Raw genomic sequence first — 17,208 nt, 5'->3', positions numbered from 1 at the left:
TCTGCATGTATATTAAAGTCTAGCTAAACATTTTTGGCAAAAATGCGTGAAATTCCAATAGTATCCCCTCAGGAGAGACATAATGTCAGTTTGTCCTCATGTCTTTTTATGACATATGCCTACCAGCTGATGGAAGGCAGCATAATGTAGCAGTAAGATGAGAAAACGGGCTTTGGATTCAGACTTGTGTTCAAATCCCAGACTACTACGTAACAGCCATATGACTGTATTAGTTGTCCACCCTTCCTGTGGCTTGGGTTTCCTTATCTGAAAATGGGAGCTACCTTACAGGGATATAGCAAGAATGAAAGGTTAGCAGATGATGTCCTATTTGTTAATCATTTTGGTTGTGCTTGGGAAAATGGCTTAAGCCTAGCCATTGTCTTCTAAGCTTTGCTAACTATCATTGCAGTTTTTCCTGGCTGTTTAACTGGATGACAGAGAGCTTGTCCTTTTTATTTTATTTTTTAAATTAGGAAAGCAGAAGAGAGCTTGTCCTTAGCAGCACATTCTATTAGTCTGTATACAGTCACATCTTGCAGTAGCATTGTTTAGTTTGTCATTTTCCTGCATTGGAAAAGTTTGGTTGAACACCAAAAGTAAGATGTCTCTGTCCTGGGCTTGGCCCTTGTCTTAACCGGTTGAGTATGTTGCTGTAAAAGGATACCTGTGGCTGGGTAATTTTTAAAGTCAAGGGGCCAAGCACAGTAGCTCACACCTGTAATCCCAGTGCTTTGGGAGGCCAACGCAGGAGGATCGCTTTAGGTTAGGAGTTTGAGACCAGTCTGGGCAACAGAGACCCCCATCTCTACAAAAAAAAATTTTTAATGAGCCAGGTACAGTGTTAGGCACCTATAGTTCCAGCTACTCAGAAAGGTGAGGTGGGATGATTGCTTGGGCCCAGGAGTTCAAGGATACAGTGAGCTATGATCACAATGCTGCACTCCAGCTTGGGCAACGGGGCAAGACCCCATCTCTTTTTTTTTTTTTTTTGAGACAGAGTTTCGCTCTTGTTACCCAGGCTGGAGTGCAATGGCGCAATCTCAGCTCACCGCAACTTCCGCCTCCTGGGTTCAGGCAATTCTGCCTCAGCCTCCTGAGTAGCTGGGATTACAGGCATGTGCCATCATGCCCAGCTAATTTTTTGTATTTTTAGTAGAGACGGGATTTCACCATGTTGACCAGGATGGTCTCTATCTCTTGACCTAGTGATCCACCCGCCTTGGCCTCCCAAAGTGCTGGGATTACAGGCATGAGCCACCGCGCCCGGTCCGACCCCATCTCTTAACAACAAAAAAAGTTTATTAGCTCGCAGTTGTTTTGGCTATACAAGAAGCCTGGAACTGGCATCTGCTTAGCTTCTGGTGAGGGCCTCAGGCTGCTTCCACTCATGGCTGAAGGCAGAGTGGGGCAGGCTTGAGCAGAAATCCCTTGAGAGGAAACAAGAGGAAGGAGAGATACCAGCCTCTTTAATAACCAGCTCTCTCAAGATGATGGGGCCACCTTTTCCTGGCCAGTTCATCCTGACCTATTCTGAATTCACCCAGGTGCTGAATCTCTACTCCACCTCCTCCTCTGCCTCCGCCTACACCCTGTCGACAAAGTGGTCACTCCTTTCTGAAGAACAGGCTGAGACCTTTCTGGGACCTGCTCTTTCTGGGCCCTGTCTGGGTCTCCAACATGCCTCGTTCCTGGCTCTTTTTCCTCTTGAGGAATCAGCTTCAGCGTCACCTCCAAGTGTGACCTTCACTGGCCACACAGCTCAGCACAGACCTGCCTGCTTCTCATCTATCTCAAGGAATTAACCAACCTACACCATGTAGCTGAATTCCCTCTCTCTTTCACTCTCAGCACATATATGTGGGGGGGGGGGTCACATCATCTTATGTGACAATACCTAGTTATATATCTGTACAGATAATTTATATTCACACATAAATACATATCTCTACCCATATATCTAAGACTATCCCTATGACTAGTAAGTTTCCACTGCTATGTTTTTATATGTTATTTGTCTCCTCAGCTGAATCCATACTTCAAGAAAGCAGAGAGAGTTTTTGTTTGTTTGTTTTGAGATGGAGTCTCCTGTTGCTCGGCTGGAGTGCAGTGGCGCGATCTCAGCTCACTGTAGCTTCCGCTTCCCAGGTTCAAGTGATTCTCCTGCCTCAGCCTCCCTAGTAGCTGGGATTATAGGCGCATGCCACCATGCCCAGCTAATTTTTGTATTTTTAGTAAAAATGGGGTTTCACCACATTAGCCAGGATGGTCTCAATCTCTTGACCTCGTGATCCACCCACCTCAGCTTTCCAAAGTGCCAGGATTACAGGCATGAGCCACTGTGTCCAGCTGAAAGCAGAAATAGTTTTTATGGCTCACTATATATATAAAATTGATATTTTTAAAATCCTAGCTCTCTCAGGAACTAATAGAGTAAGAACTTAGCCACCTTCAGAGAGGGTATTAATGTATTCGTGAGGGATCCACCCCCATGACCCAAATACCACCTATTAGGCCCCATCTCCAACACTGGGGATTAAATTTAAACATGAGGTTTGGCGGGGGCAAAGAAACCATACGTACACCACAGCAGCCCTCCACCGATAGGGCCATACCTTGCATGTAACTAATGTGAGGACAGAGGTGGGGCTGGTGACCTGGGAACCCAGAAGGACCTGCAGATTTGTAGGTTCCATCTGTCAGTTATCTGTGCTCTACCAATAATGAGAGAAGTTCCTTGGGCTAGAGGCCACAACCTGGTGAGGCAGTGGCTTCTGACATGAGAAGAGAGCTTGAAAGGGAAGTAGCAGGATTAAAAAAAAAAAAATCAGTTTTCCATCCCTTTTAATGTTTAACTCCAGATACTTGCCTATGTAAAGGAGTTCAGCTCCAGTGAACAGCAGAACTAGAATTCTCAACTGATGATGGAGATGTATCTGTCCCAAGACAAAGTTTAGGGAATAGGTGGGATTCCTATGATTTACAGCCAGGGATAAAGAGTAACTGCCCAAGAGGGTTCCAGAAGCCAGGGTAGTAGTCCTTGCTCCCAACAGCCAGTCATCTCTCCCCAAGGATTCACCACCCACCAATAACAAAGAAACAAGACTGGGAACTGGGAGATGCCTTATTTGTCATCATTAGGTTTGCAGGACCCAGCATAGCACCTGCAATGCATAAAGATGACTAAAGCTACACTGAATGGAAGAGCTGAGAGCCCCAGGCCCAGCAGGGCAGCCAGCACAAGCACTGGGTTGAGGTCTGAGTAGCAGGGGCAAGGAAGAGGGGCTTTGTGCCCTTTCTGTTGTGGCAATTCTTGTTCTGGAGCCTCATCCCCTTACAACATAGAGTTGGTTGGGTTTTGGCGGGGGTAGGGGGGGGCATTTATTTTTCTCAAGTTCCTAGTGAACATAATTTCTTTTTTTAAATTATGAGGTATTTATTTTTTGAGACAGTGTCTCACCGTCATCTATGCTGCAGTGCAGTGGTGTGATCACAGCTTACTGCAGCTCCACCTCCTGTCGGATCAGCCTCAACCTCCGGGGCTCAGGCGATCCTCCCACCTCAGACTCCCAGTAGCTGGGACCACAGGCGCACACCACCGTGCCAAGCTAATTTTTCTATTTTTGGTGGAGACGGGGGCTTCGGCATGTTGCCCAGGCTGCTCTTGAAGCCACTCGCCTTGGCCTCGCAAAGTGCCGGGATGACAGGCGTGAGTCCTAGTGAACATAATTTCCTAAGTGGAAAAGGGATCTGCACACATCCAGGCCAAGATCACTGAACACAACTATCACAAGATCACAATTTCATTAATGAATTTAAACTATATAATCTCTAAGATCTCTTCCAGCCTCGAAGTTCTATGATACTAGTTAACTAGAAGTTAAGAGGGGAAATAGAATATTGGGGTTTTTTCCTTTCCTTTCCTTTTTTTTTTTTGAGATGGAGTCTCACTCTGTCACGCAGGCTGGAGTGCAGTGGTATGATCTCGGCTCACTGCAACCTCCACCTCCCAGGTTCAAGCGATTGTCCCACTTCAGCCTCCTGAGTAGCTGGGATTACAGGTGTGCGCCACCACATATGGCTAATTTTTGTATTTTTGGTAGAGACGGGGTTTTACCATGTTGGCCAGGCTGGTCTTGAACTCCGCACCTCAAATGATCCACCCACCTCAGCCTCCCAGAGTGCCGGGATTACAGGCTCGTGAGCCACCGCGCCTGACTAGAAATAGGATATTAATTCAACAAATATTTATTACTATAACCTTATGTTAAAAAGTGAATAAGGCCGGGCGTGGTGGCTCAAGCCTGTAATCCCAGCACTCTGGGAGGCCGAGACGGGTGGATCACGAGGTTGAGAGATCGAGACCATCCCGGTCAACATGGTGAAACCCCGTCTCTACGAAAAATACAAAACATTAGCTGGGCATGGTGGCGTGTGCCTGTAATCCCAGCTACTCAGGAGGCTGAGGCAGGAGAATTGCCTGAGCCCAGGAGGCGGAGGTTGCGGTGAGCCGAGATCGCGCCATTGCACTCCAGCCTGGGTAACAAGAGTGGAACTCCATCTCAAAAAAAAAAAAAAAAGTGAATAAGGCAGTCTGCCCTCGGGGAGTGTAAAGTCAAATGAGAAAATGAACACTAAATCCTTGTAATACTGTATAAAGGTTGTGTAAATAATAGCATACATTTCTTGAACACTTACTATATGCCAGGTGCCATTCTAAACACTTTACAACTGAACTTCACAATTCCACTTCCAGTAGATCGGTTCTCTTATCTCCACTTGGCTAAAGAAACAGACATAAAGAGGTTTAATAATTTGTTTTTTTTTTTTTTTTTTTTTTTGAGACAGAGTTTTGCTCTTGTTACCCAGGCTGGAGTGCAATGGCACAATCTCGGCTCACCGCAACCTCCCTCTCCTGGGTTCAAGCAATTCTCCTGCCTCAGCCTCCCGAGTAGCTGGAACTACAGGCGTGCGCCACCATGCCCAGCTAATTTTTGTATTTTTAGTAGAGACGGGGTTTCACCATGTTGACCAGGATGGTCGCAATCTCTTGACCTGGTGATCCACCCGCCTCGGCCTCCCAAAGTGCTGGGATTACAGGCGTGAGCCACCGCGCCCGGCCTAGAGGTTTAATAATTTGCCAGTAGGTGACACAGCAAGTAATTTGGCTTCAGGGTCTATGTTCAATCACTAAGCAAGTTAACAGCATTATTGATGGAAGATTGGAAGGAGCGTGCATGAAGGCTCTCACATTTGTGTTACAAGTTCTTAGTGATTTTGTGACATTAAGTAGGTTTAGGTCAGGGGTCCCCATGCCCCAGGCCATGGACAGATACTGGTCCATGAGCAAGCGAAGCTTCATCAATATTTACAACAGCTCCCTATTGCTCACATTACCACCTGAGCTCAGCCTCCTGTCAGATCAGCCTTGGCATTAGATTCTCATAGCATGAACCCTATTGTGAACGTCACATGCAAGGGATCTAGGTTGTGGGCTCCTTATGAGAATCTAATGTCTGATGATCTGTCACTGTCTCCCATCACCCCTAGATGGGACTAGCTGCAGGAAAACAAGCTTGAGGCTCCCACTGATTCTAACTTATGATGAGTTGTATAATTATTTCATTATATATTGTAATGTAGAATAAAGTGCACAATATGGCTGGGCACGGTGGTTCATGCCTGTAATCCCAGCACTTTGGGAGACTGAGGCAGGCGGATCATGAGATCAGTAGATGGAGACCATCCTGGCTAAAACGGTGAAACCCCTTTTCTACTAAAAATACAAAAAATTAGCCGGGTGTGGTGGCAGGTGCCTGTAATCCCAGCTACTCAGGAGGCTGAGGCAAAAGAATCACTTGAACCCAGGAGGCAGAGGTTTTAGTGAGCTAAATTCGCACCACCGCACTCCAGCCTGGGCAACAGAGCGAGACTCCATCTCAAAAAAAAAAATAAATAAAAAATAAAAAATAAATGTAATGTGCCTGAATCACCCCGAAACCACCCACCATGTCTCCACCCTGTGAAAAAATTGTCTTCCACCAAACTGACCCCTGGTGCCAAAAAGGTTGGGGACTGCTGGTTTAAATCACATTTTCTTTGGCCCTTGGTGAAATCCCCATCAGCATAACCAGGAGGAAACCACTTCTCTGAGGCTTTTCTGTTTGTTTGTTTGTTTTGGGGACAAAGTCTCACTCTTGCGTAGGCTGGAGTGCAGTGGCCCAATCTCCGTTCACTGCAACCTCTGCCTCCTGGGTTCAAGCAATTATCGTGCCTCAGCATTCCGAGTAGCTAGGATTACAGGCGCCCGCTGCCACGCTGGCTAATTTTTATATTTTCAGTAGAGATGGGGGTGAGGGGGTTCACCATGTTGGCCAGGCTGGTCTCGAACTCCCCACCTAGGGTCATCCGCCCACCTCAGCCTCCCAAAGTGCTGGGATTACAAATGTGGACTTCCTGCCCAGCCAGAAAACTACTACTTTGGAGTCCACAGGGAACTGGGTACAAATTCCAGGTTTATCACTTAACTGGCAAACTTGACCAAGTCAAAGCTTCATTTGTTTAACTAAAAGAGAGAAGTTCCTTGGGCTAGAGGCCACAACCTGGTGAGGCAGTGGCTTCTGACATGAGAAGAGAGCTTGAAAGGGAAGTAGCAGGATTAAAAAAAAAAAAAAAAATCAGTTTTCCATCCCTTTTAATGTTTAACTCCAGATACTTGCCTATGTAAAGGAGTTCAGCTCCAGTGAACAGCAGAACTAGAATTCTCAACTGATGATGGAGATGTATCTGTCCATGTAACTATGGGCGTCATTGGGAGGTTATAACGATTAAATACTAAGTTGAGCCATATGAACCTACTGCTTCTGGAGGCAAAAACAGTCTAACAGATCATGGGAAATGGGGGTAATCTACCAGAATGGTAAGGATTCCTTTGTGTTTCTGATTTTTTAAACGCTTCAGCCCGAAATTCTTCCTTTTCACCTCTCTTGCCCAAAGTGTAGTGCCTACCAACGGTCTGCGTGGCCCTGGAAGCTCGGAGGTTGCACTCTGTTGACCTACCCTATTGAGGCCAATAAGTTAGTCAAGGGACAGCCTCATGAGATTTGGCAGTTTCACAAGGATCTGGAGTTCTTTCCAGTGAGCCGCAAGAACATCCCTTGGGGCTGGAGAAGTCAAGAGCCCTGACACATAACCTACCACACACACACTGAGTACACTTTCACCCTCCTTTTCAATGCCTATTTGCCTTGCTGTACAATGAGTAGTGACATTGGTTCTATTTTCAATTTTAATTTTTTTTTTTTTTTTTTTTTGAGACGGAGTTTCGCTCTTGTTACCCAGGCTGGAGTGCAATGGCGTGATCTCGGCTCACCGCAACCTCCGCCTCCTGGGTTCAGGCAATTCTCCTGTCTCAGCCTCCTGAGTAGCTGGGATTACAGGCACGCGCCACCATGCCCAGCTCCTTTTTTTTTTTTTTTTTTTTTTTTTTTTGTATTTTTCGTAGAGACGGGGTTTCACCATGTTGACCAGGATGGTCTCGATCTCTTGACCTTGTGATCCACCCGCCTTGGCCTCCCAAAGTGCTGGGATTACAGGCTTGAGCCACCGCGCCCGGCCCCCCAATTTTAATTTTTGAGACCGAGTTTCGCTCTGTTGCCCAGGCTGCAATGCAATGGCACCATCTTGGCTCACTGAAACCTCAGCCTCCTGGGTTCAAGTGATTCTCCTGCCTCAGCTCCCCAAGTAGCTGGGATTACAGGCATGCATGCACCACCGCACCCAGCTAATTTATGTATTTTTAGTAGAGACAGGGTTTCACCATGTTGGCCAGACTGGTCTCGAACTCCTGACCTCGGTGATCCAACCGCCTCAGCCTCCCAAAGTGCTAGGATTGTAGGCCTGAGCCACCAGCCCAGCGGGTTCTATTTGTAAATGTGGAAACTGAGGCACAGAGAGGGTCAGGTCTTGTCCAAGGTCACGCACTTCTTGGAGTTGGAAAGGAGGGGTTTGGCGTCAGATGGATCAACATAGGCACTGCCTCTAGATGTGTCACCTTCACAAGGTTCTTGGACATCTGGGGCCTGTTTTTTTTTTTGTTGTTTGTTTTTGAGACGTACTCTAGCTCTGTCGCCTAGGCTGGAGTGCAGTGGCGCCATCTCGGCTCCCTGCAACCTCTGCCTCCCAGGTTCAAGCAATTCTCTGCTCAGCCTCCCGAGTAGCTGGAATTACAGGCGCCCGCCACCACGCCGGGCTAATTTTTGTATTTTTAGTAGAGACGCAGTTTCACCATGTTGGCCAAGCTGGTCTTGAAATCCTGACCTTGTGATCCACCCACCTTAGCCTCCCAAAGTGCTGGGATTACAGGCGCGAGCCGCCGCGCCCGGAGCCTGTTTCTTTTTCTAGGAAAGGTCGCTGATAACTCTTGTCTTCGTATAACTCTTCAGCCCAAGTCCGCTCTTTGGCAGCTCCAGACGTGGGAAGACCCCGAAGGAGACACTGCGAGAAGCAGAGAGCGTGCGTGCGAGCGTGAGAACTCAAACCGTGGGCGCCGGACCGACGCTCACGCGCAGCCCCACAACAACATCAGTATTTAATTTCCAGGAGAGACAGAATTGGGCCTCATCACCACCAGACTCAAGCCGCCTGCAAGATCCGCAGCGAACTCCGACAGCAGACCGGAACTGCCCCGTTCCCCGGAAAGAAGGGCGGAACTTTTGGCCCAAGTGCCCACACTACCGACACGGAGAGCTCCGGAAGGGGACGGCCCGCGCCTGCGCGTCTCCATCTTGCTAAAAGAGTCGCCCCTTTCCCTCCGCTGGTCGCTCGTTTGCCACCGGCGGGGTTGCACCTTTCGGCAGGGCGGGGCCCGGCCATGGCGACCGCGGAGCCCAGCGGGCACGCGGTGCGGGTGTCTACCCCGGGATCCCAGCCCAGCGGGGCTCGGGACCGCGCGCCGGGCGCCGCCGGGCCACCCTCCGGACAGATCGGTAACAGAGCCCTCCGGCTGGGTGGGCGCACCCCCGCCGCCGTGGAGAAGCGGGGTCCGTACATGGTGGCGCGCGCACCCTCCATTCAAGCCAAGCTGCGTGAGTGTGGTCCGATGGTCGGGGGTGGTCTGTCCCTGGGCGGGCTGCCACGTACCCAGGGCGGGCTTCGGAGCTCCGTTGGGCCTCGGCCCCGGAGAGAAGGGGTTAGCTGCAGCCTGCTCCCGCCCCTCAAAATCCGTTCGGAAAGAGCGGCCTCCAAGCCTTCGGGAGACGCGGCGGAGTGGGGAAGACCGGCTGACCCGGGCCCTTTAACTTCCAGAGAAGCACCGGGACCTGGCCAAGGCCGTTCTGCGGAGAAAAGGCATGCTGGGGGCCTCGCCGAACCGGCCAGACTCTTCAGGGAAAAGGTCTCAGCAGGCGCTACCTCCTCTGTGCCGACAGCTGTAGAGAAGGCCTTAATCCCCAGAACGGGAGACAGGGTGCTCTGGTTTAAGGCCGAGCTAGCGATTCCCCTGATGCAACCTATTTTTAAAATGGGAAGAGGAACAATTTCCTCTTTTCCTATAAGGATGCGATAGGATCGGGGAAAGGGCTTCGGAGTAAGGGAGTTCTGTGAGTGCACAGGCTCATTCGCTATCATTCTCCTCTTCAGGGAGAATGACGAAGAGCAGTGTGGGAACGGCTAGACCTGTTTTTGTTTGTAACAGAATAGTAAACTCGGAGCTGAATAGAACTTTATTCAGTGCCCCCTTTTACAGATGAGGGTTGAAACTCAGAGAAGCGAATGTTAGAGTTAACCCTAACCCTTTGCCCAAAGACTTGCAATTTTTGTGTCCTCTGATTAAGTATGTGGGAAGAGGGGGCTTTTCCTGGTTCAGTAAAGGGGAAGTGCGCTTTCTCCCAAGAGCTATGGGAGGAGTAGAATACAGGCTGGGCGCGGTGGCTCACAACTATAATTCCAGCACTTTGGGAAGCCAAGGTGGTTGGATCACTTGAGGTCAAGTGTTGGAGACCAGCCTGGCCAACAGGGCGAAACCCTGTCTCTATTAAAAATACAAAATTAGCAGGGTATACCTGTAGTCCCAGCTACTCGGGAGTCTGAGGCTCTCGGAGAATCAGTTGAACCCGGGAGGCAGAGATTGCAGTGAGCCGAGATCACACCACTGCACTCCAGCCTGGGTGACAGGACCAGACTCTGTCTCAAAAAAAAAAAAAAAAAAAAAAAAAAGAGGACATATATATTCTAAGGCACTGTGGCCAGGTACATGGAGCTGCAGGCGGTGGTGGCTGTGACCACGAAGAAGGCAAGTCAGTAGTGCAGTCGATGCCTCTGCCTTTAGAGTAAGGGCTCTGGCCCCCCCTGCGACACGCCTGTGCTTTCATCTATGCTTGGTCTCTTCTCCCCCACCTCCCTTCAGGTCAGTGAAGTTTAACAAGGGCTATACTGCTCTTAGCCAGAGTCCAGATGAGAACCTGGTGTCCCTCGACTCTGACAGGTGAGTGCTCCCCTTGGAAATACACCCTCGCAAAGCACCTTAGATGGAACTGAAGATCGCTTGATGTCTTTGCTTGTTCCCTGTCTCCTCCAAGGCCCTTCATGTATATTCCAGGGCTGTTCTCTTCTGAGCAATATCCCTTCCCAGGATGGCTTGGTTAGAAGACTCATAGGTAATCATGCCGCTCTAGAATGCAGAGCATCAATGTTTGGGGGATCATCCTGCCCTATTATGTCTGCATTGTTAGTGAGAGTGACCCTGTCCCTGCCAGAACCAATGGAGGGAACCACTATTACTCCAGGCCTGTTCTGGGCTTGAGTTCTGTTGTGTGTGGCCTTTGCTTCACAAGTCTTCCAGATGCCTTTGCATGCTCTCCACCTTGTGATTTACAGCTGTGCTCCACAGTGCCTCCCTAAACTGACTCTCTTCCTCTTCTCCTAGTGATGGGGAGCTGGAATCCAGATACTCCTCCGGGTATTCCTCTGCAGAGGCAAGTCCAGAGCACCTTTCTGCGTAGGGCCAGGCTGCAGGCAGCATTACCACCACTGCCAAATGCTTGTTTGGTGCCCGCTGTGAGCACAGCACTGTGCCAGACTTCTGGTCTGTTCTACAGTCTTCCACTCTGCCCTCTTCCCCCTGTGGAGGTATAGGTGACTAAGGAGGGCTGTTGAGAATCCAGGAGACCATATACACTCACGGCTGGAAATGATCTCAAAAGTCATGTAAGCTGCTACTAGGGAGGCTGAGGCAGGAGGATTGCTTGAGCCCAGGAGTTCAAGACCAGCCTGGGCAATATAGCAAGACCCTGTCTCTAAAATAAGACTCTAAAGTCTTCTAGGCTGCAGCTTAGAAAAGGAATCTTTTTTGGGGAGGGGGGGTTGTTGTTATTGTTTTCTTTTTTTTGTTTTGTGTGTGTGTGTGTGTGTGTGTGTGTGTATGTGTGTTTAGAAAAGGAGTCTTTTTGATAGAATCTAGCTAAGTGTTTACTAGTTTGTGCTTACTTGAATGCTTTTTGTAATTGGGTATGCACCACCTCCAAGAAGCCTTGCTGCCCTGCCCACCCTTCCCTCAACACACACATACACACAACTTTGAGTAGCTCTTAGAGAGATCTTCCTTATTAATCCGAAATGGTTCTTACAGCCTGGGTCCATTGGTCCTTGTCCTGCTTTCCAGTGTCATACAGCAACTCCAGTCTCTCTGAGGTCAGCATTTCTGTCTCTCCCCTGCCCATCTTCCACCAAGCTTGCTTTCTTCCAGACCAAACAACTTCTGTTTCTTCAGTTGCTTCATCTATGAAAACTCAGGCTACAACACTACTCGGATAGCCATGTGGCCATTTTTCCAGAGTGACTGTCCCAGATAGAAATCTAGGGATGTAAAGTCCTGGTGTTGACAGCTCATTCCCTTTGACAGAGGTGAAAGCCCTGGGGACCTGACTCTACACCACTGTTTTGTTTTTTTTTTTTTTTTTTTTTTTTTTTAAATACAGGGTTTTATCATGTTGGTCAGGCTGGTCTTGAACTCCCGACCTCCAGTGATCCGCCTGCCTTGGCCTCCAAAGTGCTTGGATTACAGGCGTGAGCCACCGTGCCCAGCCTACACCACTGGTTTTTCTTATTCTCCTGGAAATCTTGGCTAATCTCTGAGTTTCTGCCACAGAGAATAGAGGCTGTTTGCAAATTGTGTCCTCCTTAAATGTCTGAGTGTCAAAGATTGTGTCTAAGAGGAAGTCTTACACTTTCCCCAGCCTTACTTATTCTTCTTATGCTCAGTGAACTGATGAAACCAACCAACAGATTCCACTTTGCAGGGACCCAGCTCTGCTGGCATCAAAGGATACGTCTAAATCTAACCAGCAGTGTGTAGACAAAGCTGCTCACCACACCCTTCCACCGTAGCCCATGTTCTACTACGCTAGCCCATTGTTCTGTGATCTTTGTCCCATATTCTTCAGCCTTGATGGATGCTAGTCTGGGATCCCAGTGGGAACAGTCAGGGCACTGATTTTCACACATAATTGGGAACTTGATATTTATATGAATGCTTCAGTATTTAGTGAGAACAGATCCGCTGGGGGTCAGTGACAGTGAAGCCTGGACAGTACTAAGGCTTACTGCTGACTGAGGCACAAGTAGGAGAAAGTGGCACTTTGTCCTGTAGTCCAGGGATGTGTGGGGTTGGCCTGGTGGGCGGGGAGTAGGCATGGACAGGAAGCCCTGATAAGGGAATGTGGGCCTGTCTTTTGGGCAGCGGTTATTTCTGCTTTGCATCTTGGCCTATAGTTCCCTCTTCTCCTTCTCTTAGCAGGTGAACCAGGATGTGAGCCGGCAGCTGCTTCAGGATGGGTATCACCTGGATGAGATTCCAGATGACGAGGCCTTAGACCTCATCCCCCCTAAGCCCATGGCTGCTTCAACATGCTCCTGCTGCTGGTGCTGTCTTGGGGACTCTTCCTCCTGTACCCTCCAGTAGACATTACCCTCCAAAACTGGCCCTGTTCACCATGAGGCCTACAGAGCCCTGTTGGCCACTCAGCTCACAGAGTGCAGTGAGAACTGGGGTCACTGACCCCTAGAAAGTGACCTGCAGGTAGCCCTTACCTGTTGCTTCTCAGGCCAGAGGCCCCCATCTGGGCTGTGGGGTGATAGGTAGAATTCTGCAGATTTCCTCTGCTGTTGGAGCAGAGTTTGGAGAAGCCACTTTAATAAGGGCAGGACAGAGGAATTCTGGTTCTTGTGGTGGGTGACAAAGGTAACTAAGGAAAACAGTTGCAGACAGCTTGACTGGTATTTGTCATGGTGCTTCAGGGAGGCACAAAGAGCTCTTGTGCCAGGCTGGGCTAGATAGTGTTGTGTGGAGGCAGAAAATGGCACTTTATGGTTTATAGCTATAGCTGGCAATCCAAAAAAGAGTTTAACTGTTTTGAGACCAGTTCGAGAAATTCCATTTGCCCTATTCTTCCTAGCTCTAAGATGGGCTGCAGGCTTGACCTTCAAGAGAGCATCAAGTGAGTCCTTTCGTCCCTCTTCAGGTTGCACCTGTCTATGACAGGGATAGCAAGTTGCTTAATGACACAGCATGATCCTGGCTTCCAGAATCCCTGGACCTGGGGTATCCCCAACTGGTCCAACTGTCTGGGTGAGTTTAGTGACTCTGGTTCGCCCTTCCCTAGTTAGAGAAAAGCTGCTTCAGCATGTTCATATTTATTTATTTGTATTTCCTTGATCTGGGCTGCTTTCTTTCCCAGTCTTTGAGCTAAAGATTGGGTCGAAGGTACTGGGGCTGGCCCCAGAAGGTTGCAGTTTTTGTTATTACCAGCAGAGGGAGCTACAGGGGAGCAGTCCAGTGCCTTCCTATTTGCTTCGCTTTTTAAACTTTTGAAAAGTAGCAATGGGTGAGAGGGGGTATAGAGCAGGGTGGGCTTTGTCCTAGACTGAGGCTTACAGACAGGAATGGGAGCAGAGACCTAAGCCAGCTCCTAGGCCCTTGGCTGAGATCAGTCGGCCAGTGTAAAGGGCCTCCCTTCCCTCCGGCGGGACCATTCCATTGTCAGATTCTTTTGGTCACAGCATGGGCCTCGTTGGATACGCAGGATTAGGCTTTAAGCGGACCTCTGGGTGTAACACAGCCTCTTTCAGCCACCAGCCCAAACACAAAAAAAGTAGGCATAATTTCTGCTGTGACATCCCCTGCCCCCATATTGGAGAGTGTCTCTTGCTATACACTATACCAAGCCTTTTTCTAGAATTTTGTTCAATAGGTGTTTTTTGTTTTGTTTTGTTTTTTGGCCTCACCCAGGACCGTGGTGAGTGTTCTGCTTTGTTTTATTGGAGACAGGGTCTTTGTCACCCAGGCTGGAGTACAGTGGTGCAGTTATAGCTCACTGCAGCCTCCACGTCTCAGGCCCAAGCAGTCCTCCCACGAGGTGAGCTTTGAATGGGAATAGACAGGGTTCCCAACCCAGTAGTCGGGATTGGGGTATAGATTCCACACGGGAAAATATCCAGTCTCTTGCTCTACTCGGTGTTCTGTTATCACTGGAGGCATATGAGAGACAGCACACTCTTTTTGCTCTACAAGGGGTGACTGGAAGATGAGAAAGTCTAATAAAAAGATACGGCGTTATTTGTTATTTGTCAGACAAGGGTCCTCACGATGGTAATCCTGTGAGTGCTTGATGGACATATGTGTTTTTCTCAAACCGTGGAAGGTTGAGAGGAATATGCAGTATCTGGGGGCTGACTTACTCTCCTAGCTAGCAGCATCACGGCAGGGAGATAGGACAGAGACCAGAGCCATGCCAACTTGGGGTCTGGGGGAGAGGAGGCAGATGGTTACTCTGTTATGGAATAGGACTCTGCAACTCTATGCAGGCGGCTGACGTGCTGAGCCCTTTGTGCAGATGCCTGCGGGGAGCAAGAACATCTCCATCCTGAACCCCTTTGCCATCCGCAGAGATGGGGGCCTTGTGTCTGCAGAGGTGAAGTGCACATGTGGAAAGGGATCAAACGTAGCACAGTGTAAAGACGGTGGTGTGGGTGGAAGGACCCAGCGCTTGCCAGGAGGTGGCTGTGGAAGCTGAGTGTAGAGCCACATCTCTGTCGGAGGTGGTCAGGGCAGAGTAGCCTGGGTGTTTAGCAGCTGCTGGGGTGAGGGTGGCAGGACCCCAAAACCAAGGCCCTCTGTTGTATCAACTCTGACATATTCAGCTGCAATTGTCCTTGAAGAAGAGTTTTCTAAGCTGGGTCCCATGTAGGAGGCTGTTACCCTGTAGAAAAGCTGGAGTAACCTGGTGGGACAGTGCAGTGAGGCATGGTAGAAATAGTTGTTTAGGGCCAGTAGCCACATACCAAAATACCACCAATGTGCCCAGGGCCAAACTGCCTTAATTCAGAGTGCTGGGTGTTCTGCAGGTGACAGTTTCCTGGAGAGAGGGGCGTGTCCAGACTCACCTCCCAGACACGAGTGGTACCATATGGTGTTTATGTACTACTCTACCGAATGCTTGGCTTGCACTTCTACAGCTCTGTACATTTATAAGAATAAATGCAATCACACTAGTTGAGCTATGTCTATGTTGCATTAGGATTTTAAAGAAAGGTCTGGATATCCTGAAATGAAGAAATAGCTTAATAGCCCACTACAGCAATTCCTTCTGGAAACTCCCTCTCCTTTCTGCTCTTCCCAGGGGGCACCACTTTCGGGCCTGTTTCATTCGACAGCGTGAGTGAAATAGGCCCTCGCAAGTCACTTCTCTAAAATGGGTTCCCCTTAGCAGACTTTTTCTAGCTTTTTTTTTTTTTTTTGAGACGGAGTTTTCGCTCTTGTTACCCAGGCTGCAGTGCAATGGCACGATCTCGGCTCACCGCAACCTCCGCCTCCTGGGTTCAGGCGATTCTCCTGCCTCAGCCTCCTGAGTAGCTGGAATTACAGGCACGAGTCACCATGCTCAGCTAATTTTTTGTATTTCTAGTAGAGACGGGGTTTCACCATGTTGACCAGGATGGTCTCGATCTCTTGACCTCGTGATCCACCCGCCTCGGCCTCCCAAAGTGCTGGGATTACAGGCTTGAGCCACCGCACCTGGCTTTTTTTTTTTTTTTTTTTTTTTTTTTTTGAGACAGTCTTGCTCTGTCACCCAGGCTGGAGTGCAGTGGCGTGATCTCGGCTCACTGCAACCTCTGCCTCCTGGGTTCAAGCGATCCTCCTGCCTCAGGCTCCCAAGAAGCTGGGATTACAGGTGCATACCACCACGCCCAGCTTATTTTTGTTTTTAGTAGAGACGGAGTTTCACCATGTTGGTCAGGCTGGTCTCGAACTCCTGACCTCATGATCCACCCACCTCAGCCTCCCAAAGTGCTGGGATTACAGGTGTGAGCCACTGCGCATGGCCTCCACTCATCTTTATTGTTTTTTAGCTGAAGAAAATTTGAAGGCAAAAAAACACAGGAGATTTTTTGAAGGTGGTTTCCTGGAACTCCATTGTACAAGGACTTTAGTGTGGGCAGAAGCCCAGAAAGATTCTTTACTTTGAATTTAAAACTTTACCTCACAGGAAGGAGCCAGTGGATTAAGACTGATTAGTCTCGGATGACAGTGTCTACGATTGCAGGTCAGAAACGTGAACAGCAACAGACAGCTGACAGCCTCTCGCAGGTGTGTCCCAGCCCTGGAGCAGGGCATCAGGAGAGATTCCCTCTTACGTATTTCCTGCCAGCTTAGGAGAGCTAACTGGGCTTCTCACAATGAAAATTGGCTAGTTCAGTTCCTGAGTCCCTCCCTGTAATCTGCAACAGTTGAGTATGTTCTAGAGAAGGGGTTGACAATCAGTAGTTGGGGCTTTGCAGGCCATACAGTCTAGTGCAACTCTTCAACTTTGCCCCTGTGGCTTAAAAGCAGCCAGACAGTATATAAATGAACAGGTTTGGCCAGAACTGGCCTGCCAGCCTGGTTTGCTGACCCCTGCTCTAGGGCCAATTGAAAAACAGGAGCGAAGCATCTTGCACTGATGATTGGTGTATCCTTTGAGCCACCTTCTCTCTGTAGGGCTGGAGGACCCAAGGCCTGCTTGCAGCTGTGCCTCTGAGGCTGAAGCTGGCTTCCTCTTCCACTCCTTCCCATACAAGTGTTCTGGAGTATAGTTTACCCACCCCCAGAAAACTGTGAAGTAGGCATAACGCAAAAACTGGGGCATCATGCAAGGAGGGCACTTTCGGCCCATT

At 49.1% G+C, this 17,208-nt stretch overlaps 1 protein-coding gene across 5 annotated transcripts; it reads left to right on the top strand.

Annotated features, from left to right (window-relative positions):
- Positions 1 to 8,409: 8,409 nt before the first annotated feature.
- FAM219B (family with sequence similarity 219 member B) lies at positions 8,410 to 15,546 on the top strand. 5 transcript variants are annotated; one of them, XM_039468939.2, is made up of 6 exons: positions 8,422 to 9,086; positions 9,307 to 9,394; positions 10,406 to 10,483; positions 10,925 to 10,973; positions 11,627 to 11,688; positions 12,791 to 12,884. In XM_039468939.2, exons 1-6 carry the CDS (start codon positions 8,873 to 8,875, stop codon positions 12,795 to 12,797), a joined length of 498 nt encoding a protein of 165 aa, XP_039324873.1. In that variant the 5' UTR covers positions 8,422 to 8,872; the 3' UTR covers positions 12,798 to 12,884. The 5 variants fall into 5 exon arrangements, with proteins under 5 accessions (XP_074248758.1, XP_039324873.1, XP_074248759.1 ...); XM_074392658.1 differs by having other exon boundaries at positions 12,794 to 12,880; XM_074392657.1 differs by lacking the exon at positions 12,791 to 12,884 and having other exon boundaries at positions 8,410 to 9,086; positions 11,627 to 12,784.
- Positions 15,547 to 17,208: the final 1,662 nt, after the last annotated feature.

Source organism: Saimiri boliviensis, chromosome 2 (assembly GCF_048565385.1).
Source record: "Saimiri boliviensis isolate mSaiBol1 chromosome 2, mSaiBol1.pri, whole genome shotgun sequence".
In the NCBI taxonomy this organism is placed as follows: Eukaryota; Metazoa; Chordata; class Mammalia; order Primates; family Cebidae; genus Saimiri; species Saimiri boliviensis.
Note: the sequence above shows the minus strand (reverse complement) of the source record. Positions and strands in the feature narration are given on the sequence as shown.

What these genes read in the sequence shown, in the direction of transcription:
- FAM219B (XM_003944771.3), top strand. Translation starts at nt 8,873, where the DNA reads ATGGCGACCGCGGAGCCCAGCGGGCACGCGGTGCGGGTGTCTACCCCG. An exon ending in CTCCATTCAAGCCAAGCTGC is followed by an intron (nt 9,087 to 9,306) that starts GTGAGTGTGGTC and finishes TTTAACTTCCAG; the next exon opens with AGAAGCACCGGGACCTGGCC. An exon ending in CCAGACTCTTCAGGGAAAAG is followed by an intron (nt 9,395 to 10,405) that starts GTCTCAGCAGGC and finishes ACCTCCCTTCAG; the next exon opens with GTCAGTGAAGTTTAACAAGG.